Source organism: Manis javanica, chromosome 15 (assembly GCF_040802235.1).
Source record: "Manis javanica isolate MJ-LG chromosome 15, MJ_LKY, whole genome shotgun sequence".
NCBI lineage: Eukaryota > Metazoa > Chordata > Mammalia > Pholidota > Manidae > Manis > Manis javanica.
In genome coordinates this window covers 26,286,133-26,311,271 of record NC_133170.1, presented here as the reverse complement: position 1 = coordinate 26,311,271, position 25,139 = coordinate 26,286,133, and the positions used below count along the sequence as shown (strand labels likewise).

Below are 25,139 nucleotides of genomic sequence, written 5' to 3'. Positions count from 1 at the left end.
AATGGATCTGAGACCCTCCCTATAGGAGGTGATTATTAAGAATTCCTAATCTAGTAGTCAATCTGACAAAACACAGTAAGCTGAATTCCTAATTCCATTCACTGTCTCTCACAGATCTTATACAATGAACGCTTATTATTTAGACATTTAAAAGTTTTTCACAGGTCAATTGCAGCAACTTCATATGTCCTTTGAAGGGCTCCTCAGGTCTTTCACAGGATGTGATATGTTAATTGGAGCACTGATATCACTTGCTAGGGAATTCTTTTGTCCTTCATGTTTCCTTCAAGAACTGCACCAAAGATACACTGGGCCAGACTAACTGACCCAGTCTTAATGCCCATTTTCCATCTAGTTCCAGAATTTTCCCAGTATTTCAGCTATTAGGTACGGTCCAAAGTGACCCTGAAGCCTCAGACCCCAAATATGATCCCAGAGAGCCTGGATATCCAAACTCAACTCCCCGCCAGCCCACCAAAGCCAACATGGCCTCTTGGGGCCCAAGGGAGGGAGCCTGTTCTCTGACTGTTCTCCCTGCAGTGTTTTTTATCATACTCTGCAAACTCTGCAAACAAAGTAGTATCCAGCATGCCAACTGAGGCTGAGCCTGCCTTTAACCAAGCGTAGGGCCTCTCCAGAGCTCCTGAAGGAGAAGATCCTCCTGCAAAGGTACAGATCAAGGACTAGAAAGGAGAGAAAAGGGGAAAGCAGAAGTCGGGCTCCTTGTGAGTTTGAGCCCTGTCTCTGTCACTTAGCAGCTGTGTAACTTCAGACAAGTCATTTAACCCCTCTGGATATGTTTACTGTTTTGTAAAATGAAAATGAGTTGTACCTGCCTCAAAGGTTGTTGTAATGAGGTAGTGTATGTAAAGTGCTTAGCACAGTGCCTAACACGTAGCAAGCATCATGAGAGCGACCTCAGCCTGGAAAACCATTAAGAGAAGAGTCAAGGTCACTGAGTGATGAAACAAAAGGGCACTTTGAATAGCCCAAGTTTGCATTAGATAGAAGAGTTGGAGCCAAACAGGAGTAAGTATAGGGCAGTGATCATAAGGTAATTCTCCTAAATAGTTTCCAGGACAGGGAGAGGGTAGGAAGAATCATTTGGTGGCTTGACTTTCCTAGCTCTTGGACCAAGGTGATCATATTAGACATTCCAGAAAATTCTCACTTCAAGCTTAAAGAATTACCAGGTCCCTTTTCCTCTTAATCTTGCAAAGAATTTGTGTCATCTTTGCTTAGTCAGCTGTGACCTTCAGTTCTTACAGTTCATTCAACCTTCATCCTTAGCCCAGGTACATCCCCCCTTTTGGCTGTTTCAGGGCTTCGCTCTGTTGGCCCATGAGTGGGTAGCACTGCGGAGGTCAAGGGACTGCATCCGGCCTGTGCAGAGAGGCCACCTTCTCCCTGCCTTGCTCTGTGGCCCTTCCTGCCCAGGAAAGGAGGTCACACCTCTGCACTTAGAGAAAGGAAGGGTCACCTACCTGGGCACTCTTCGTTGCTGCAGACCCACAGGCTATTTCGGCAAATGCTGTTGGGGAGAGAAGCACAGGTCATGCTTCCCTGCAAACACAAGGGCACATGAAGGGATCTGGTGCACACCACAGACCCCACAGCCCCCAAAGGAAGGGGTCTGGAGAAGAAAGGAGCTGATGCTAGTGGGGTCTCTATGAGGCCAAAGATGCACAGGACAGGGCTGGGGGTACAGAGGAATCTTGGACATGGCGCCAAGGGGAAGAAAGCTGGCAGAGAGAGAGAAGAGGAAAGAAACCAGGGGACCCAAAGTCCCTGAAAATCTCCTCAGACACTAATTAATGTGATTCCTATCACCCCTGTCCCCCAACCACAACACACTGGTGGGAGGGACGAAGGGAAGGCTGGTTGGAAGGGGTGACACCCAGAACCACGGTGGGCATCCCACGGACACTCCTGGAGAGTGCCAAGCACTGAAAGACAGCAAGGGAAGAGGCTGCAGACAAAACGGGAGTTATTCTCCCCCGTGTGCAGAGACCAGGCAAGCCAGCCTGAGGAAACACCCAGAGGAACTTCCTTAGGACATGACTTGGGCCAGAGACAGCAGCCCAGCTGAGGGTGGCCAACTACAGAGAGCCACGGGGGGCAGCCCTGAGTGAGTCTGCCCCAGGAACTGCTGCCCCGCTCCACCTAGGAGATAGATGATCTTAGGGAGAGAACTGCCCCTGGCTTGGAGACTGCTACTCAGTCCCTCTGCAGGGAGAGAGAATCATTTCTTAAAGCACAGCCTGGGGGAAAGCTGGAGATGCCGCTGGCATGGAGGGAGGCCCTGCCCCCCCCCATGCCCCCTCCTCTGGCATATCTGTAATGTAGATTTCACTCCCCATCACTGACTTCCCCAAACCACCCCCATCGCAACCTCTTCTCCACCCAGGCCAGGTCCCATTTCACTGGCCGCTGCCCCCGCTGCCCAGCGGCCCTCCCACAATCCACAGGCAGCCCACTCCCACCACCCCAGACCACACCATGGCCCCACTTACCAGGTGTTGCAGTCTCGGGAGAGGGACGCGCCTGGGGGGTACCGCTTCCCGGAATGCATGCAGGAACACTCAGCATGCTGCACACAGCGGCCATCGTCCAGGAGCCACCCCTCTGGGTTCAAGGGCATAAGGGCAGAGACTCAGCCTGGTCATCCTCCCCACTCATCTCACAGCTACGGCCTCCCCGTGGGCTTCCCCAGCTCACGGCTTCCCAGGAAGCCTAGAGACCCTGTTCTGGGGTGCAGATCTTTCACATCAGTGCACTATGAGGGAGGAGGGTTATGAATCTCCACTCTATAGACAAAGAAATGGGGGAAAGAGCTTTGTGCAAAGTCTTCCAATAGGAAAGCCATGAGTGGAATTGCAGAGAACTCACCCTGAATAACTGAGCAGGGTTTCTCACCAAAGCCCACAAAGTCTCTCCTGAGAAAGACTTTCTGGTGCAAAGCTCTTTTTCAGCTGAGCCACATGGCAAACCCAGGAAACATTCTAAAATATCTTTCTCCCAGACCGGTTCCCTGACATTTAACTGAGAAAACAAAACTGCACTCAGAGTGGGCCCCGTGTTCTCCCTGTCGGACCACACCACCCTTCTGTTTCCTAGACACACGTGCTTTCGGGGATACCGTAAAAGAGGAAAACATAAATTAAAAATAAATTCCAGCTCAATCCCAATCACTCAGTACAAAGACATTTTTAAAAAATAAATAAAAAGCCTCTGAATTCAGCAATAGGGAACAAACACAAGTGGCCTTCATCTGGGCTCCCCACGCTATGGGTACTGGCAAGGTCTCAGGGCTATAAATAAAGCAGGAACTTTATTACCAGGGCAGCTGCAGCCATCCACACATTGCTCCTGACACACTTCATTGATGTGCAGGCTCTGGCAGGTTCTGGCGCAAGGGGACACACACTCCTTGTACTCCATGCCACCAGGGCAGGCCGGTCCTGAAACAGAAGTCAGGAGCCTCCCCAGAGTGGTCCCCTGGGGCAGCCTCTCACAGGCCACACCACGCGGAGGCTCCAGGCCCCTTTGCTGCCCTCTGTCTTCAGGGCCCCAGGGCCATCTGCACCCCACTGGCTCCCCAGTAGCCAATGTGCCCTCCAAGGCCACCCTGCCAACCACCTGTCCCCTGAAGGACCATCATATGGGAGGGCCCCGCCCAGACTCAGCAGGGTCACCTGAGGCCACCACCCCTTGCCCTTGGTCTCCATGAATAGCCTGACATATTTTTGCTCCGCTACACTCTGTCCCCATCTCCTAAAAACCCCTAAGGGTGATACCAAATTCCTCTGGGCTGAATACAAACGTCCTCCTGGAGCCAGGCAAGTAGTAACCGGTGTCCTCCACCACATCCCCCATGAGGGGTCCTCTTCCCCATGAACTGGCCCTCATCAAATGCTCACCCAACACAGAGCACGCAACATTTACACCCACTCCGCCCACAAGGGTGACACTCATTCCGTATTTCTTTCCCCTGGGCACGGGACCACCTGTGGAGCCTTACACGGAAGCAGCTGCCCTCCCCGCTGGACCCAGCTTCCCATGGGCAAGGGCTGGATTTCCTCTGTCTCTCGACCTTGTGGCCAACTGATGCTCAGGCCAACTGAAGGACCAGAAAGTACCAATGCTCTTTTAGGGGCCTCATGACACCAAAGGATTGTCCCAAACACCTTCCCCTCCAAGATACATCAGTTATCCCCCCATCCTGCCATGTCTTCAAAGACCTAAGGAGCAGCCACTCCACCTTACAGAGAAGCCAGCTGCTAATAGCCACCTTTCTCACACCCCCACAGCAAGGATGAAAGCTATAATTCATAAGCTGAAAACACACAAACTGGAAATCGTGTGTGCAGTGTAAACCTGTGGCCTGGTCCCTGTCTCTATCAGTTGGTGCCATCTGCATAACTACTGCAGCCTGGCCATCCATCTGCACAGCTTTCTCCATCAGGGGAAAGTCTGGGACAGAAGAGGCTTCTTGCAAGGTGACCAAGAAGCTCCTACTTACTTGGTAATGTGGGGATGGTAGCAATGACAGAGTAGGGGCCCAATGAGATCAGATCAAAGCCCCAGGCACCACGAGGTGGGGTGGAAGGAATGGTGGCATTGCCAACCTTTTGTGTCCAAATGATAGATTTCCTGAGGGAGTCACAGGGACCTGAGGGAGGCCTGGCATGAGGACAGGGGCAGAAGAAAAGACATGGGCACTTGGGAAGGCCCTTCAAGCTACATCCTTTACAGGAGGCTGGCCCCAGTGTGGCAGCACCCTGTGACCAGGTGGCAGAGGCCAGGAGCCAAGCAGGATTCAAGCCCAGGAACACAGAGGCCTTGCAGGCCCTAGTTGGTTGGGCTGTGGTAAAGGCACCACCCGGGAGCTTGAGTGACACCCCAGGACAGACCCCACCCCTCGCCAGCCCCCAGCAGCTGACTTACGGCAGGTGCTGTGGTCAGCCCAGCCGTGCAGCACCATTCCTTGCTGGGCACAGGCCCGGGCATACTCCAGGAGGGCAGCGCAGGAGCACCTCGGCCCCTGGGCACATGTGCACAGAGTCTCCTCACACAGGGCCACAAAAGGCTCAGGGTCCACCAGAGGGTGGCAGTGGGCGAACACCGAGGCACTCTTCAGAAGCTGGCACTGCTCCCATGGGCCCTGCAGGGATGAGAGGCACCTCCTCAGTGAGGGCAGCACTCACACGACCCTGGCTCCTTGGTGAGTCCACATAGTGTCCCGCCGACACCGAGTGTGGCTCTGTGGTGACCTCAACCTGCCCGAAGCCTGGGGCAGCTCCCTGACACCTGGTGCCTGGTGGGTGCTTACCAACATTCGTCAAATTGAACAGTCCATCCATCAAAGGAAGGATATTGAACTCATGCTACGTGAAGTGGCCTGAGGTTAAGCTACCTCCTCACTGAGCCCTGAGCCCTGGAAATGCAGGGTCCAAGGCCGCGGAGTGGCAGGAGGTGTCCCATAAAAGGGAAGAGCAGCTCTCTGCTCTCTCTGCAACAGCAAAGAGCTCTGCACTTGGACTCAGGCTGCCCAGGATGCTGATCAGAATCTGTTTTGCACTAACCTTACTGCCTCGTCTCCCGGCCCCTGGTTGTCACGACAAATGAGCAGGTGGATCAATGAGTTTTATAAAGTAGAGATTTCTGAGATTTAAATTCACCAATGTTAGGGTTGGAGTTCAGCAATACATTTTTGCAAACATTTGTCAGGCAATTTCCAGGACCAGACAGGACCAGTTCCCATCAGCAAAAACATGTTAGGATTCTACAAAATGTGTCCCCCATCCTCTGCCAGGCGAGGGCTATTCTTGAGTTTTACCACTTATCTCTGAAGTGGGGGTGCATCTTACAATCAATATTGCACTTTGATTAGCTGTAGCTTTTTTTTTTTCTGGACTTGAAAATAGACTCTGGAATCTCATCCTACAGACTTTTATTCAGGCATCTTAATAATTCTATAAGCCATCTGACAATAAATAAATCCTATAATAAATCCTTTTTATTCAAATTGTCTAGAGTAGAATCTGTTATCTGCATCAGAATATCAGCCAATACAAAACCCCAAAGAGAATATACAGAACACTTAAAAGGACTCGTTTTTAAAGGCTATTTTACAGTAAATCAAGTAACTGAGTTCCATGATAATTGACCCTGATAATAGGTCTCCCCTTGTGATTTCTCTTTTTTTAACACCCAATTATTTTCCGCTTCCTTCTCTCTATTGCTCAGCTTTTTCACTCTTAGTGGTACATAGAACACTGATGTGTTTGAGAATCAACAATGTCTTAGATTTGACACAATACAGTTTTGTCCCCATTGGGTGCATCATACACTTTCTGCACAGGCTCGCTTGCGGCCTGGAAGCCAGCCGTTAGTGAATGGACTCAGAACCTTCAGCCAAAAAGAAATAAGCACAAAAGTATCTAATGGAAGGGAGGAGCCTTAGAGCAAACTGGTGTTTGCAAAGGGGACCCTAAAAAAGAGGAAAGAAATGACCAGTTTGAAGAGAGGGAAATCCAATCAGCTAGATTGTACAAAGGATGGCCGGAGCAAAGACTGGAGGGATGGAAATCTGACCCACTGCTGCTCACCATCCACGAGAACCACCAGGCAGCACCAGGGGCGAGCTGCAGTCCGAGGGAAAGCCCGGGTCCTACCCACAGTGCCGCGGAGCTGGGGCCCCGCCCCCTGCCCAGCCAGCGGAAACAGCAAGCAGAGTAGAATGTCACCTCTGCACCCTGATCATAGCAGGGCCCTGAGGACCCCAAGGGGAGGGATGGCTGGTTCCCTGTGCACCTCAGAAAATCAACGGCCACATGGGCTGCTCAACTGCAAAGCTGCAGCTGCAGACTCATGGGACAGGCAGGAGGCCGCTCCGTCGTGGAGCCCCCTGCCGAGAGCAGCCCTCCTTCTGTGACACCGCCTTTCTGACTTACCTCCCGAGGTAGGTAAGTCAGAAGTGAGGCACTGCACCCACTGCCGGCTGCTGAGAACAAGCAGAGACTTGAGGGCAGTTCTGCCTCACGGGCAGCAGGGACTGAGGCAAGTCTCACATCAGCATGTTCTTGAGCAAGACGGGAATGACCCAACAGGCACTGCCTCATGGTGGGACACCGACGTGCCAGGCATGGAGCAAGCAACCGGTGAAGGAAGACTGCCACTGCAGGTCCCATGCCCACTGAGGTCCCAGGTTATCATATGTGTCCTTCATGTGCCACCCTGAGCATTTTCCACAAGGGAAACTGAGGTTTCTGAAGGCAATGTCAGGAAGAGTCCTGCTCTGGGCTCATTGTGCCTTCACAGCCCCATATCCAAGTTCTGCCTCTCCTACGTGCTAGTGGGGTGACCCCGGGCTGTTTACTAACCTTCCTCTTCTGTCAAACCGGAATAATGACAATGGCTCCTGTCTGGTAAGAGTGTGGTGAAGACTGAACAGATGCTCATAAAGGTTTAGCTTTATGAACAGCGCTTCCACACCATCACGCTCATCAATACCCCAGCCACTCAAGAGCCCCTCCACTGCCCCTCCCGCCTCTGGGCTTACCCTCTAGAATGGTGGGCAGTTCACCAGCCAACAGGACATCTTTGCCCCTTTCCCCGTCTCCATCTCCCTGGGCTCTACCATGGCAACAGGTCCACGTCCCTAGACCTTGGAGGTGCCGTGATGAACAGAGGGGCTGCAGTTCATCTTTTCTGTGGGAGGAGTACTCTTCCAGAACTAAGTGGGTTTCTTTCTAGTGGGCCTGAGGCAGGACCCACTCTTCTTGCCATGTGCTGGTCTAAGAATCTCCCGAGGCTCAGGGGATGGGGGTCTGTGTCTCGGTCCTTCCCTCCCGCCACACTGCCTGCCTCCTGAGAAATGCCACTCAGAAAACGAGCTGATGGGACTCTTACAGGGCAGAGAGGACAGGTACTCAAGCTCTCGCCCACCTCTTCCCCCACCCACAATTTGGAATCAGAGGAAAACCCAAAAAGGAGGCTCCCCAGGGTCTCCTGAGTGGTGCTGCAGTCACCTGGGCTGTAGGAAGGGGCTTAGAGCAGTGCCCCACAGGACCGACGGCACAGGGAGCAGGCCCCAGGGTCCTCCCAGTAGGGCTCAGTGTCAGCCAGAGCAAAGATGGGCCCCTGAAGGCCAGGTGTCCTCCCCTTTGGAAGCGACAGTGGGGCTGGGCCGAGTCAGTCCTTTACCTGCTCACAGGAAAAGCGGGAGCAGGACTCCAGCACATTTCCTGGGAGGTCCCTTGAGTTACTAAACAGTTTGCAGAAAGTCTTAGCAAGAAGGGTGTTTTCTGATTATCAGCCTGCAGGATGGGAGTGGATTTCTGCAGAAATGGCCACCTCCCTTCTTAGAGCAGCACCTTTGGCCTCTACCCACACACCTGAAGTCCGGTTCGAGTCTCTTCTCAGCAGAAACAGAAGGAAAGGTCTGTCCTCCCACCTTGCCCTCCAGTCTGCCTCCAGCCAAACCAGGCCTGCACTTGGCAGCTGGAGCGGCCACAATGTGACTGCCGGGCAGGTCTCGCAGGTGTCCTCCCTCACCCCAGGGCAGCAGCTAGCTCGCTATCTCTGCCTCCCAGGCTTCCCGTCCCACCACAGGGATCCCTGCCAGGCCAGGCCCTGAGACAGGCCGTCTCCGCAGAAATAAGTCCAAGATGGAGCCAACACCCTGTCCTGTCGACCAAACAAGCATTGGCTGTCTGGGCTCTGGGTCCCCAGCAGTGTCCCAGTTAACAGAGGGGGCACATCTGCCTCTGTGCGCCCCAACCCAGCCTAAAGGGCAAGGCCCTCACTCAGGAGGAAGGCGCTAGGCCAGGCCTTCCGGGATCTGAGCCCAGCCAACCTCCTAGCTCCTTCCCCACTCCCGTCTCATGCATTATTGATGGCTCCCAACCAAATGAAGCTCCAGAGACTGCCTCAAAGAACCTGCAAAGAACACAAAGCCCTCAGAGAAAAGTGAGATCAAGAAAGTCTTTCAGATTTAGAACCTGAGGCATGGAAAGAGTAAAGAAAGAATTTTCTAGATCAGCAGTTCACAAAGCACAGTCCAGAGACTTTGTACAGACTCCCAAGATCCCTTCAGGGGTCCACGAGGTCACAACTATTTTCATGACAGTATTAGGTGTTTCTTGGCCTTTATGCTTTCATTCTTTCATGAGCATACAGTGGGATTTTTCCAGAGGCTCCATGATGTGTGAGGTCACAACAAGCTGACTGCAGAAGCGGACACAACAATCCAGTTGACTTCTCCAAGCCAGGTAGCAACGAGATTTGCCAAACTGTGAAACGGGCAATATTTCTTTGTTTGGCATTACAGTTCTTTTTATTAAAAGGATGTTATTCATGTTAAATATAATGTGTTTATTATTTTTAAATGAGTTTTAAATGTTTTCTATTTCTCAGATTTAATACCTAAGATAGTAAATATCAACAGATAAAACTTACTTAAACAGAATCTCCTTCACGCCCTCAATCATTTATAAGAGTGGGAAGGGGCCCTGGAGTTAAACAGTGGGCCACCTGCTGTTCTGGTGGTGGGGTGACCAAGCAGGACGCAACCCCTGACTCCATCCTGCAGGCTAGTTACCTGTCACCAAACCACAACCACATGGTTGCCCATGCCCTCAGTGCCCCCCGGCCATCCCCACCTTGTTTCCTAATGATTAGATTGGAAGAAGTGCAAAACAGGGGAAAGTTCTAAACAGCCCCGGTTTAGAAGCAGGGTCGGGCTGGAGTCCCAACACTGTCACTTCTAAATGTGACTTCAGAAGAATCATCTCACTTCTAGGCCCCTGTTTCCTCACCCATAAAAGAAGGAAGGTGTGGAGGAGGTTGGAGCTGTCCAGGACCTGTTCTTCCCTTCCTTAGTCTAGGACCCTCAGTTTTCCATTTTCATCTGGGGACATAGTGACTGAGAATAAAGGTTCCATTTCTCAGCCCCCCTCACAGCCACCAATAACCGTATGACAAAGCTTGACCCAATTGGACATAAGCAGAAGGGTCATGTGCAAATTGCAGGAAGTGTCCTTAAAAGGAGAGGGTGTGTCTTTCTCAGTCCCCTCTCCTCCTACTGCTGGGATGTGGTTGTGGTGTCCGAGGCGTAAGCCGCCATCTTGGGCCATGAAGTAGAAGCCCCACACTGAGGACAACAGAGAAATGACCCTGGATCCCAGCACCAAGGGGTCCTGTACTGGCCCTGGACTTCTCTACCATGGGAGAGGAGTAAATTTCTATGCCATCAGCTGTTGCTTTAGGCATCCTATTGCTCACAGAGAAGCCTACTCCTAACACAGATGGCAGTACCTACCTTAGACAGTTTCTGCAGAATAAAATTAGACAACATTCCACAGGCAAGGCAATTAAATGCTTACAACTATTAACATTGGCCTGCTGTCAGTACAAGCCAAGCAGCTTGAAAATGGCCTCTCCTCAGCTCTCTGCTAAACCATTCTGGCAGACACACAGAGCGATGGTCAGCTCATTTGCACACTTCCAGCATCTCCCTGACTCCAATGCCGGGCACCAGCTACTTCTCTCTTCCTGCACTTCCTGTCTGCAGTCCCAGAGGCTGGCAGGAGAGCTCCAGCCCACTCCATCAATCCATGACCTCAGCCTGCCTGGGTGGGAATACAGACCCAATTGTGGCCCATATTAATCACATTCTCAGTTCATTAAAGAAGACCAGGCCTCTTCCCTGGAGACGCCAAGCAGGTTGGAGGGAGGGGTAGAGGAAAAGAAGCCCAGGTCCCCAGAGGAAGCCAGGAGGAGGAGAAAAAGCAGAAACAAGAGATCTGAAATGCAGCCATTGTGTTTGTTCCCAAAGAGCTGACAAAGGAGAAGGGAGGGGGGCATTTTTAGGACTGAAGGGAACAAAGGAAGAAGCTAATATATAAAGTGCAAGCTTGTTCAGCCAGGCCCTGATCTTTCCAGCCCTGGGTGGGTGTCCTGTGGCTACGCCTGGAGGAGGTGTGGAGGTGGCCGGAGCCTGAACTGGTCTGAAATAATGGGCTCAAGAATTCAGCCCTGTGACAGGGCACAGTTCCGCATTGGTCAGCCTGCACAGCTGGATGGGGGAGGGTTGCTGATTCTATTTATAACTTCGGCTGGCCTGGGATTCCCACCCACATTCCAAAAATCAGCTCAGAAAGACCCTGTGAAATTGGGTTGATAGATTTCATCCAAACGGATGGCTTTGCAGAGTTGGACATTCCTCTCTCTGAGATGGTTGGGGTACAGCCCTCTTGAGAAGTAAGGTAACTGAATATGTCACAGAAATCCCCCCGCCATCGAAAGGGCCCTCCTCATCCTCTGCCCTGGTCTCCTGGGAGGCATCCAAACAGTTCTCAGGGATCAGGCATCGGCCCAGCAAACTGGGAGAACAAAAGCCAAGCACCATCCCAGTGTTCCCAGCCTGGGGTCTGTCCAAGCTCGGGGGGTAGAATCGCTCCACCGATCCTGCTCCCAGAAGGGAAGATCATCAGCACGGTGATAAAAGCTGATTCCCTGAGCAGCCATACCGTCTACCATTTTTTTGGCAATTGGTAATTTACAGGCCCAAGACAACATTTGTGTTGTTCTTCTTGGCAGATGTCTAATTTCTCCTGTGTGCCTTGTCCCATAACTGAGATTGCAAATTCACTTGGCACAGTTTCAGTATCACCCAAGTCCTAACAAAACATCTCAGTAAATTTGTGCAAATGGGCACTATCAGATTCTTGTTCACTCTGTCCTCACCAGAGGGAAGGAAAAAGGAAAGAAAGCCACTTAGGGAATATTTTGTTAAAGGATTTTGGGATTATTATGTTAGGGAGGCATTTGAATGAAAAGCTTGAATTCTAGAGCCTTACCTGACCCTCCTGAAAGGTTTGTCAAGTAAGTTCTGCTGAACTTTGAGGGAAATCTTTGAAACCCTGTGGCAGCCTCCAATCTCTGCCGTAAGGCTAGACCCCAAAAATCACAGCAGCCAAGGTCAGCCCCACCCCACCCCAAACACGGGGGCTCACTGCTCCTTATCCCCGCCCTGTGCTCAGGTGAGTGAGTTTGCCCTAAAGGAAAAGGCTGCTTCTTCAATCAGGTGTCCAGTGGAGCTCTGCTTCCTTGGACGGGGAGGTCAATAGGTACCAGAGGACACTGCAGACTGAACGCACTAAGAGCCGCCCGCTGGATGCACGGACCTCAGCAGAGCGAGTGAGATGCAACCTCACTCCCCAGCCTACAGAGAGCGGTTCTCAGTTCTGAGAGTGAAAGGGAGAGAGGTGTGCATCTCTGTACTTGTGTTCAAATCCCAACTGGGAGCTAGGCATCACTGGGACATAGCGGGTGGGCGCCCTGCCTGTAGAACCAGGTCAGGTCACTGTGCTGTCATCTGACGACTACCTCCTCTAGGGTCACCAGGGTCTTCCCTTGAGATCCACTGACCTCTCCTAGACCATATTCTCCAACTGCAATCAGTCTCCTTATGAATCCAACTCTTCTACCAAGCAAAAGAATGTTAACAAAATTCTTCCTAATCAACAAGAAATGTCTGTTCCAGGCCAAATCACCCAAAAAGTGAAGGGAAGAGGCAGAGAGCAGAAACAAGGATGCCAGGAGTGGGCCTGGCCAGTGAGCCCCCAGCCTGCCATAGTATCTGGCACTTCTGCCAGTTCTGTGCTAAATTGCCTGCCTGCAGGCCTGTGAGCTGCCTTCCAGCACAATGGGCAGAAATAGTAGAAAGAGCTGGGTACATACTTTGGCAACAAAAGGCTCAGGCACTATTTCTTGAGGACTTAAAGAGTGAATTGCATTGTCCCCAGCAGAATGGATAGATGAGGTGTGCCTCTGTGCTACTGAAGATCCGTGGTAGGTTACTCAAAGTTAATATGAGTATTTGCAAATGTTAGCTGATGCAGGACCCGTGGCTTCCTGGAGGAAAGAGGAACCACAGGTGAGCAGCATCTGTTTCTGAGAAGGAGGCGGAGACAGTGTGAAGACAGGAACAGCAAAAGAACAAATGGCAGAAGACAGGGTTCACTGAGTAAATAGAGCCAGGGGAACACCAGCAGTTGGGGACTGTTAGGTGACTGATGGCAGTACAATCAGGTGTGAACACTGGAACAAGACCTAGACAAACTAGACTGGAATGATCTTGGTGCCAAGGGTGCCGAGGGAGGCTTTAGCTTCAAGTGGGGATAAAAAGAAAGAAGAAACTTACAAGGCAGCCAAGAAGGCTGCATAGGGCCAAGCTCTACAAGAGGGCTGAGAAGATCCCAGCAAGGATGTCTCACAGACGTAACTCTAAAGGTTACCGTCTCACCGGGAGATAGCTTATGAAGGGCATTCATGCAGTGGGCAGGGGCCTGGACTAGAAAGCTTCTAGCATCTCATCCCACTCTGAGTTACTCTGAGCCTAAGATTTCTAACATTGACAAAAAGGTATTTCTTCTGCTCCAGACACCTGCCCGAGGTTGATGCGGCTGAGGGGGTGCACACCACCGGCAGGCTGAGTCACAGCTGCTACACTCAACCTTCTCAGGAAGGACTGGCCATCTTGAGGACCAGCTCTGGGAAAGCAGAGGGAAAGAACTCTTGGGGACATGGGCATGAACGTGTCCTCATATTCCTATGGCACAGAAGAAGCAGGAGATGGTGTTCCTGCTCTGGGGCAGGAGATCTGAGGGTGGCTGCAGCAATCACACCTCATGGTGGAAACCAGGCCAAGACCATGGCCATCTGGTGTATTCTGCAGCTCAAACAGTGCAGAGCGACAGCACATTCAGCAGGCGGCCATTCACATTGCACACATTGTGAAAAGTAAAATAAAAATGGAGTCACTTATGTCAAGGAGTTTTTTTAATGGAACCAGGAGCCCGTTAAGGAGGTGGGCTGTATGCATGTCCTCCTCGGTAGAGTCATGAACTTTTGAACTGGGTCAAACAGCAAATATTTCAAGGACTCAGCCCAAACACCTGCGACCTGCTACAGGAAGAGATTGTGATAGAGATGGCTTAGTGCTAGCCCTAGCAACCAATTACATTCAGGCAAGATGAGTTTTCTGCCTCCAACACCAAAACTCTTTGTGAGCAGCATAGACAAGCAGTCCCCTTCGTTTTTAAAGACCCCAACTTTCGTTACCCAGTGGGACACAATTTAGGTTGCTATTTGAATCTGTGCTCCCCAAACTGCAATTCTGAGACCGGAAATAAATGCTTTTGTTTCATTTCTCCACCCTCTTTCCTCTATCGACATCATACAGGTACATGTGCATTCTTTGAACATTTATAATGTTCATGATGGCAGTTTCCCAACAGGAGGCGGTAGTGTCCCGAGGAAGGGTGTCTTTTTCTAATTAGCAAGAACATTGTATGGGCTAGCTGCCGCCCCAATCCAGCTCCTGGCGCCTTGGGCTTCCTGTAACAAACAGGATGGCAGGACAAAGACAAGATCCTTTTGTAAGTAAGGTTCGGCCTTTGCTGACATTCCCCAGACTGACAGATTTTCAATTTAAAAAAAATTTAAAAGGCTACCTAAGAATCATTCGAAAATAGTCATTGTGTAGTAAAGTCACCTGCAAATTAACATTATTTGAGCATTTGTAGGTCGGGGCTTTTTATTACTAGGTCTGCAACCTGAGCTCCAGACTCCACCAGCCCTGACCTCACTTTGAAAAGCTGAAAAAAGTGAAATTTACATGCAAACAAGCCATTATCCGTTCCAGCAGAGAGGCTCAGGCTGTTGTTGGCATAACAAGGAAGCATTCATTCCCTTGGTATCAGTAACTGGACCTGGCTCTCCAAGTAAGCTGACTCCTTGCTACCACCTGGCAGGCAAGGAAAGCACCAGTGAAGTGGGGAGATAAATTCTGGAGGCTCTCAAGACAAGTTCTCAGGTCAGTGTAGTCTCCCCTACAGAACGCTTGCAAACAGCCTTTGGAGCCACAACGACAAACCCTTGAAAATGATGCCCACTCCCCAGACCTGACTCCCCCCAGACCTGACTTCTGAACCCCTGGGGCCCAGTGGGACTACGCAGGCTGCTAACAGTTCCAAAGACCACATTAATCACCTCTCCGGAGAGGAGTCATTGTGCTTCCCAGCCAATGGGGAAGCCGCAGGTATTAGCAAACACACCCTGATTGGCTGAGGCATCGCCCGGCCTCTCCGCTCAGGTAAACAACCTGAAACCCGAGTCCCTGAGCAGAGGGAGCTTGTGCGTCGGGAGATCTGGCGTGTCTGGGGACCTCAGCCCAGCACTGACAACGAGGTAACCAATTTCTTCTGCTGCTCCCAGGACACTGGTTAGTAAGGACTTTACCACACCCAGGAGACAAAGTGAGTACCAAGCCAGCAGCTGGAGCCTAGGAAAGGCACCCAGGAGACAAACCCGTCCTCCAGACCCTCCCTGCCTCCCCTGCTTCTCCCTCCTCAGCTGGGCTTCAGTGTCAGGCTTCCCATTTGAAAATCCTGTCTACACGTCTCACTTCTTGTGGATAAATGATAATATTTCTTTGTGCTCCCATGGTGGCGAACACTGGTCCACCACTTACTCTGCCTTGGCCTATGTTTGCAAAATAGAGCAAGAGGAAGCCCAGAGCCTCAAAGAGCTGGTTCAGACTAGAGGAATATTCATGGCCCCCACATCACCCTCTGGGGCACCCCCCTTAATCCCACTTCTACCCAGAGAACTTCAAAGAGCCGGAGAGCATGAACCACAGACTGCAAGCAGAGAGATAAAGGAAAGAAATTCACCTGGGTTCATAGGCAGCTCTGGAAGAAATACTGGCTTCTGCCACTTACCCAACCCTCAGTGTGGACGTGTCTGGGCACCTTGGTCTCACCTTAAGCTGTGCTCAGCTCCCCAAAAGTTATGGGGCTGTAATAGGGAGGAAATGAGACAAAGAATGGGAAAGAACGTCCTGTGTGGCTTGCGGGGAGAGGGCGGGCCCCAGGGTCAGTAAATAACAAAGACACAGCAACAGCCATGGCAGGCCCTCCAACTGAGCCCCACTGTGTTGAGCACTCTACACGCATTCCCTCTCTCAGATCCCCACAACGGCCCAGGGTAGCAGGTACTACTCCTGAGCATATTTTACATATGCAGAAACTGAGGCTTCAGGAAGGCAAGTGTCTTGCCGGGAGTTACAAAGCCAGGAAGTGGCCTGACCCCAAACCCATACCCTTTGTTCAATGCCCAAGGCCCAGGGACGAGAAAAACTCAAGGGGCTACCAAGGGCAGGCTCAGATGTCTCAAAGTCTTCCTGGGAAGAGGAGGAAACTGCCCTTTCCACAGGACAACACCCTCCTCCCAGGTGCCAGAACGCAGCCTGCCTTTGTCGGCTGCCAGCACTGGGCTGCATTCCAGGCGACCCCGATGTGTTTACGGACCAGCTGGAAAACCAACCACCGAAAGAAACATTGGAAACCCAAGAAAAAGGCATTTGGAATGTACTTGTTTATACATTGGAAACTGTGTTTATAATCAAGGCAGCTGGACTGAGCATCAACCCAGAATATTTTCCTGGGCCTGACAAACTCCTTGGTTCAAAAAATCAAATTGTTCTACAAAAATGGAAAAGATTCACTGAATGAGTAACCAGCTGACAGTGAACCTCCCTCATGCTAAGGGGTGTGTGTGTGTGTGTGTGTGTGTGTGTGTGTGTGTGTGTCTTATTTTGCTTCTGGAGTAGGAGATGGCTGGCATTTCTCTATTTATACACAGTACATCAGACTCCTACAAGTGACAGATTCAGGTTTTTATTGTGGAGGTAGTCCCAATCCTAGACAAATAACATCACCTACTTTGTATTCATCCATCCACTAAATATGTACTGAGAGCTATTATAAACTGTCTCTCTAGCCCAATCTGCAGATGCCCAATCAGAGAGCTTCAGAGCTGAAAGGAACCTTGGGCACTGTGGAGCCCAACTCCTGAAGGAAAACACAGGGGCCTTGGGTAGAAGTGGCCAGAGCAGCATCTGTGGGGGAGCCAGGCAGGGCTTGAATTCTGCCTCTGCTGCCTATCTGCTGGTGACTTTGGGCAGCAACTGGGCCTCTCATGCTTTCAGTTTGCCCATCACTCTGCAGACTGTGCATGCAAGGGTGAGGGTTCTGTTGATGCAGCAGTGGTCCTGGGTACGCGCAGGGGCCTCCCTCCCTCTGGTGGCTCTAGGTGAGGACCGGGTGGTTGCTCCCTGGATGAGGGCTGGGTGGGAGGCTGTTAAGCAGCTGTCTCTACAGGGATGCTGGGTGCAGCCCAGATGCCCTTCAGAGCCAAGGGACCACCCACCAGCAGCTAAGAGTGTCACGACTAAGGGCTCATAGCTGAGTCATCCCGTTGGCATCGCTTTCAGTCCAAGGGAGCTTGTCCCGGCCCAGAGGCAGCATACATCCAGTGACCTATGGTGGTGGGGGGGGCTGCCCCAGCTTCCAGAGCTCCCTGCGGGATCAGCTGAGGCCTGGGTGTAACTCCATGGCAGCCCCTCCCCCACGCCCAGTACCCCCTTCTAGACACCAGCCCAGGGAGGTGCCCCACCAGCTCCCTGCACACAAATCTCCCTCCAAGAATGTGCTTCCCAGGGAACCTGACTTACAGCACCTACAAGGAGCCTTGTTCCCCAGCCAGTGAGTCTCTGAGCACAGCCTCAACAGGAAAATCCATGCACTGAGAACTCGCTTCATCCCAAGCCTTGCTGCTCCCAGGCAGTCTGACCCCAAGGGGACAGAGGGGCTGTGCACTGAGGGAAGTGTTGCCCCACCCCAAGTGGCATCCTCCCAACACCCCAAGCACAGAGGCCAAAGGCCATCTCCACCTGCAAGAGGTGGAGGCACACAGCCCTGCCATGCCCCCTCTGGGTGGTGGTTCTGGTTAGTGGGACCATAAGGGGGAAAGGGCTGCTGATGAGTTGCTGACCCAGTAGAAATCAGGCTGCGTGGGAAGGGACAGGAGGTGCTACCATCTGTACTGGGTCTCAGGACAGAAGTACACACACGTGAGGAGGCCACGTGACCACAGCGGCAGCGCCTGGAGTGACGTGGCCACAGCCAGTGAATGAAACCATAGCCACCCAAAGCTGGAAGAGGCAAGACTGGTGGGCGTTCTCTCCCACAGCCTCTGAATGGAGTGGGCCCTGCTGACACCTTGACTGTGGCCCAGGGAAATGAAATCCACACCTCTGAGCTCCCGGACCATGAGAGAAAACCTTGCTGCTGCCGTTAAGCCACTAAGCTTGAGCTCGTTTGCCGCACAGCCTCAGGAACCTGTCACACTGTCCTCACTGGTCACTGAAGGCCCCTCCACCTCCCCTATTTCCCCTGACTGTAATGTGGCCCAACCCCCTTCCTGCTGATGTACTGCTACGACTTGGGGCCTTGTCCTTCTGTTTGTACTTCACAACAAACGTTTACTGAGCACTGAAAAAGGAGTAGTGTTCTACTGAAGAATTTCACAAGGGTGGCAGGTAATGATGGTGGTATTTGGGGACCAGAGAGGCCACTGGAGCATAAAACAGAAAAGTATAGTCACTCACTACACCAACTCCTTAGAACAGCCCCATTTTTAGAGTTCTGAGCCCAGAATGGCATTAGAATTGGAGTTAACCAAACTCCAGCCACAGTGGGTTTTCAGATGGGAAGGAGCCTGTGGGAACCCTCTAATGAACAGCCAGGGTGACCCGCAGAGGTGGGCCCACGCCTGCCGTGGACGGAGGACCTGAGACCACATGTCTCTCTGCCTCTTACTTCCAAAAGCTCCAGCCATCCAGACCACATACAGCCTGGGCTGCACCCACCTTCTGCACTTCCTCTGAGGACACGTTGCAAGGGCTGCTGGGAGGTGATGCCCGCCTGCACCGCTGTTCTCCGCTGCTCAGGGCCCAGGAGTTGGCAAAGTCATAGGGGTCTGAGGTCAAGGTCCCTGTGGGGAAAAATTCCAGGAGAATGTAGCCACAGTGATGCCTGACCCTGAACTTCTGAGTGAAAACGCTGCGGTCAGCTGAATCAACCTTCCATGAGAATCATGCTTAAGCATCTGGAGTGGGAGCACCTTTTGAGCAACACTCAGCGTAACAAACACAGGGCATGGGCCTCAGAGCTCAGCCAGTGTTTGGTGAGAGACAGCTGGGTGGTCGTGAACAGTGAGGAAGGTGACATGAAAGATGGGGAACATGCCCATCCACTCCCACTTCTCCTTGCCTTTGCCTGTCTTTCTCCCCTATGCAGAATATTCTCCCTGGCTTGGTACCTGGACCATCTCCATTCACTCTCTGAGATGCAGCTCCAATGCCACTTCCTCCAAGAAGCCCTCTAAGCTAGCTCCACCCCTGTCCCCAGCCCCAGCCTGAGCTGGTTATGCCCCTGCTCTGTGCTCCCTCTGCACCCTGTCCATCCCTCCTACAAAACTCTCATCATCCTTGTGCTAGTATTCTTTTTGCTTATATTCATCCCCCACTCAACTGCGAACTCCTGCATTCAGAGCACAGGCTGTGTCTCTTATCTCTAAACTTCTCTGGCAGGCAGATTCTGGGTACTTGAAATATTTTTGCAGAATGTAGGTGGGGCTGTGGAACCTAGGCTCCAAGCCCTACCTCTCCTGGTTTCCACAGCATCTACACCTTAGTACTCATGGCAACCATGCCACTGTCAGCTACCCACAACAGACTGGGAGGGACTTAGGGACCTTTGTGACCTGACGCAAAGTAGGCACCTAATAACACTGCTGAACCTTCACTGCAAAGGGACTCAATGGAGCATTGAGACAAGCAGCCTTTTTGCATAGCCAGGCCTGGAAGGGGGAAGCCTGTAACCTATTCCCAAAATAAGGTGGTTAATATAAGTCCAAGTACATCAACAACACGATAATATAAAATGAGTGGAAAGAGTCAAAATGTTACAGTAAGAAGACAGAAAAGATTAGGTTACATTACAATAACAATAATGGGCTGTAATGAGATACTGCTACACATCTATTAAAATCACTAAAATAAAAATCATATAAGGTGACATTTCCAGATGCTGGCAAGGATTCCGAGCAAGTGAAACTTGTACATTGCTAGCAGAAATGCAAACAATTCAGCTACTTTAGAAAACAGTTGGCAGTTTCTTATAAAGTTAAACACATGCTTGTCATACCACCCACTAATCCCAGTCCTAAATATTTACCCAGAGAAATTAAAGCATATGTCTACACAAAATTCAATACATGGATACCAACTCACACTTACTAGGATGGCAACTATCAAAAAAAAAAAACCAGAAAATAACAAATGTTGGTGAGAATGTGAGAAATTGGAACCCTTGTGCACTGTTGGTGAGAGGAAAAGTGTCATAGTCACTGTGGAAAACAGTTTGGCAGCCCCTCAAGGAAGTCAAAATAGAATTGCCACATGATCAAGCAACTCCATTTCTTGTATATACCCAAAAGATTTGGAAGCAGGGTCTTGAAAAGAGATTTGCACACCCATATTTCTTGCAGCATCATTCACTATAGCTAAATGTGGAAGCAGCCCAAGTGTCCATCCATGCATGAATGGATCAGCAAAAAGTGGTCGACATGTCCAGTACCTATTTAGCCTTAAAGATGAAGGTAATTGTAACATAGGATACAACATGGATGAATTGTAAGGAAGTTATGCTAAATGAAATAAGCAATTTACAAAAAAGATAAATGCTGTATGATTCCACTTATCTGAGGTATTTGAGTTATTAGAATAATAGGGACGGAAAGTAGAATAGTGGTTGCCAAGGGCTAGTGGGAGGGAAGATAAAGGGTTATGGAGACAGATGGTGGTGAAGGTTGTGCAACAATGTGGACGTACTTAATACCACTGAACAATACAATGAAAAATGAGTAGGATAGTACATTTTATGTTATGTGTATTTTACCACAATAAAAAAATGGAGAAAAGAAAGCCTACACATGAAATGTTTATAGCTGCTTTATCCATAACTGCCAAAAACTGGATACATCAAAGTGTCCTTCAACTGCTGAATGGATAAACAAATTGTCCCTTAACAATAAACAGGAACAGACTAATGATACACGCAACCACAGAGATGAATCCCTGGTGGGTTATGTTACATGAAAGAAGCCAGACATAAAAGGCAAAAGACTCTGATTACTTTATGGTTACACTTATGTGAGTTTTGGAAAAATCAAAACTAAAGGAACAGAAGAAAGATCAGTGACTACTGGGGCTAGGATCTGGGGGAGTTTGACTACAGAGGGGCATGGGAATTTGGGGTGGAGCGTAAAACAGTTCTATAGTTTGGTAGTAGTGGTTACATGGCTCTACACTTCTGTGAAAACTCATAGAACTATATGCTGAAAGGGTGAATTTTACTGTATGTAAATTATACCTCAATAAATCTGACTTCAAAAAAAAGATAAAATGCAGTATGTGCTACTTTCACAAGACATATCCAAAACAAAATGACACAAGAAAGGATGCAAGTATAGAAAAAGAGCCATCAAGCAAATACTAACCTAAAACATGTGGAGTATTTATATTAATGTCAGATTTTAAGGCATAAGCATTGCTAAAAACAGCAAGTGTCATGACAGAAAAGACAGTTCACCAGAGGGAATGTAAACTAATTCAACCATTGTGGAAAGCAATATGGAGGTTCCTCAAAAATCTAAAAATAGAAATACCATTTGACCTAAGAATTCCACTCCTAGGAATTTACTCAGAGAATATAATTTCTCAGATTCAAAAAGACATAGGCACCCCTATGTTTATTGCAGTACTATTTACAATAGCCAAGAAATGGAAGCAACCTAAGTGTCCATCAGTAGATGAATGGATAAAGAGGATGTGGTACATATATACAATGGAATACTACTCAGCCATAAGAAAGAAACAAATTCTACAATTTGCAACAACATAGATGGAGCTGGAGAATATTATGCTCAGTGAAATAAACCAGGCAGAGTAACACAAGTACCAAATGATTTCCCTCATTTGTGGAGTGTAACAACAAAGCAAAACTGAAGGAACAAAATAGCAGCAGACTCACAGACTCCAAGAAGGGTCTAAAGGTTACCAAAGGAGATGGGTAGGGAAGGGAGGGAGAAGGGAATTCAGGGGTATTATGAATGGCACACAAGGTGTGGGGTAATCAGGGAAGACAGTGTAGCACAGAGAAGGCAAATAGTGACTCTGTGGCATTTTCCTACACTGATGGGCAGTGACTGCAATGGGGTAATGGGGCGGACATGATAACAGGGATGAATGTAGTAACCACATTTTTTTTTCGTGTGAAACGTTCATAAGAGTGTATATCAATAATACCTTAATAAAATAAATAAAAAATAAAAGACAGTTCACCAGAAAGATTCAACATTTCTAAAACATAATAACAAATGTTCAGAATATGTAAAGCAAAACTTGACAGAATTACATGAAGAAATTGACAGATTCATCATCATTGTAGAAAAATGTAATACAGCTCTCTTAGTAATGAGTAGTTGAAGCAGGCAGAAAATAGCAAACATATAGAAGATTTAAAAAACACAGTTAACAAACTGAATTCAACAAGTATATATAGAATCCTGCACCAGAAAACATATTCTTTTGGAGCACATATATAGAACAGCTGCAAAAATGATCATGTATGGAGGCCACAAACAAATCTCCCCAAATGTCTAATTTAAATTAGAAATCAATTGAGTCACAAAAGATAACTTAAAATTATAAACATTTGGAAAATGTAAATACATTTTATAGATCAAGAAAGAACTCAAAATAGAAATTAGAAAATTCATAGAACTAAATGAAGATAAAAATATGTTATAGATATCAAAATCAGTGAGGTGCAGATAACATGGTATTTAGAGGAAAGTTTGTAGCCTTAAAAGTACATACTGGACAATAAAATGTTGGATGAATCAGTGCTGGAGAAGACAGAAACAAATGATCTTACTGTTTTCTGACATGTAAAGTCCAGTGAAAGGACTAGTAAACTGTTTCTCTAGACACTTATCGCTTAAACTAAGGGTAGCTGGGTCATAAGGAAGAAGGATGACTTTATACAAACAAATGTTCAGCTTTTGCAAGGGAGCATCAATAAATAAATGTTTATGTAATTGAAATTATCCAAAGATAATTAAAAATTAGTAGTGGTTTTCACATTGTCCGTATTACCTTCTGTTGCTGGTGAGCACACACATAAACTGGCCTTTTGGACAATATTGAGAACCACCCTTTATAAATTTCCTCCAAGAACTCCTGACTGTAATGGCTCAAGAGAGTGTATTCAAACCATCCAGCACTTACCCACCCTCTAGCATGTATAGGCTGCTGTGGGGGATTCAAAGTTGAGCCAAGTCAAGTTGAAGTAGCTCCAAGTCTGGTATGATGGGGGTCTGGACAGTGGGGAGAACTGCTAAGAGATAGGTTGGCAGTATAAATGAGCAGAGGTCCTGGGCAGGCTGGAATACCAGGAAAGAATGTTATAATGGTCTGTGAGCAGGGACAACAGAAGTAGAGCCACACCACAGGGAAATGGTATCCCAGGAAAGCTTACCTTCCTGAGTCCTGAAGTCATCTTCGGCAAAGATGTTGAGGTTGCCACACAGCCCACAGGTCTTGTTGAAGTACCTGTCTGATAGCAGGACTTGAAAGTTGCCGCTGCCATCGATCCTGGCCACAAAGCCGTAGGCCTCGCTGGACAGCTTATAGTGGCCAGCCTCAGTTTCCAGATACAGCCCTTGGGAGGCATAGGGCATGGAAATGCTGGAGGGGCAAGGATGAGCACAGGAAGTGGGTTTCTCATACATTTTCTGGTGCCCCTCCCACCTTCAACCCAAGCCTATTCCAAGGGTTCAGGCCACGGGGCAAAGCAGCAGAGGGCCCAACGGGAGTCAGGGCACCCAGCCTTGCTGCTTGCTCCCTCTGGACAGGTTTACGTCCAGCTCCTTCATCTGAAACACGAGGGGGCTGCCAGGGTCCTGTCTAATCTGGGCATCCTGGGCTTGACTTACCTCTGGCCCCCCTGCAGTGCAGTACCATTGATATGCAAATGGATGTCAAAAAACTCCCCAAGGTACACAGACAGGCTCACCCTCTTGCCATTTTGGAAGTCCCCTGAAAGAGAAAAGGGTCATGGTGGTGACTATTACCAAAAGAAGCTGATACATTTATTTATAATCACCATCGCTAAAATCTTATCTCAGTGGAAAACTCCCCCAAAACACCTAACAAAGAGGCAATAAAAATCTCCCTAAAAATCTCATCTACTCACCCATTTTTACATTCACCTAAAAATATTTATTGAGTGCCTGCTGGATACATTAGCTCTCCAGAAGTCTCTTTGATTTCTCAAAAGAAAAGTGTAAAAGCATGATCCCTTCGCAATCTAAGTATACGATAAGCATCCTGCAATGGACTACATTGTAAGTCAGCAAATAAAACCAACAATGTGAATGATTGGTAATAGGTACTCTAGGCTAGTGTTAGATAAAATGCTCTCTGAGGACAGTCCACTTCAGAATCCTTGGGCTTTTTGTTTAAAATGGAGATCCACAAGTTCTATCTCAGTTTACTGAATCTGCTCCTCTGGGAGAAGCTTAGAGACACTGCAGGTAAACCGACTCGCTCCGCATGGAAAACATTACGGACGCAATAAATGATCGATATCGCCATTGGAGATGCCTGACTAACCAGCCACATGAGGAAACAGTGCCTGACAATGGTTCAGTCGGGAGGGGTGACCGCAGAGACGAGGGTGACGATGACAGCAGCGGACAGGAATGAAGGCAGGAGAATAAGCAAGAGACCATTTTCTGGGAGACTGTGAAGACTTCACCCCCCAGCTAGAACCTGAGAACCACTCCCTGGGCCGGGCCCTTGGAGTTCAAAGGTAACTATGGCCACAGAAGACAGGGGCCAGAGCAACAGTGCAGTGTCTGAGTCTCCAACCTTGGAGACCGGGAGGCTGACGGGAATAGCTCAGAAGGGCAGCCAGGGGAGACAGGGAGAGAAGATGACGGAGGAAGAGGGGTAACATGGGGCACTGTGCCTCAGGGCTCCTGCAGGAACAGGACGCAAGGCCCAGGTTAACCCTGGAAACGAGGAAAGACACCTTCTCTTAGGAGGGCCAGTGGAGTGGGGCTCCAGCTGGGCAGCAAGCCAGGAGGAGCAGAATCCA

At 49.4% G+C, this 25,139-nt stretch overlaps 1 protein-coding gene across 3 annotated transcripts in view; it reads right to left on the bottom strand.

Annotated features, from left to right (window-relative positions):
- VWF (von Willebrand factor) overlaps nucleotides 1-25,139 on the bottom strand; it is a 133,505-nt gene that overhangs the window by 96,213 nt on the left and 12,153 nt on the right. For all 3 annotated transcript variants that reach the window (XM_073223293.1, XM_073223294.1, XM_073223295.1), the window contains exons 4-10: nucleotides 23,974-24,076; nucleotides 23,517-23,725; nucleotides 18,782-18,906; nucleotides 4,948-5,164; nucleotides 3,339-3,461; nucleotides 2,514-2,625; nucleotides 1,485-1,531 (exon numbers count right to left, since the gene is read on the bottom strand). In XM_073223293.1, the coding sequence (XP_073079394.1) occupies nucleotides 1,485-1,531; nucleotides 2,514-2,625; nucleotides 3,339-3,461; nucleotides 4,948-5,164; nucleotides 18,782-18,906; nucleotides 23,517-23,725; nucleotides 23,974-24,076 (936 nt within the window). The remainder of the gene's footprint in view (nucleotides 1-1,484; nucleotides 1,532-2,513; nucleotides 2,626-3,338; nucleotides 3,462-4,947; nucleotides 5,165-18,781; nucleotides 18,907-23,516; nucleotides 23,726-23,973; nucleotides 24,077-25,139) is intronic.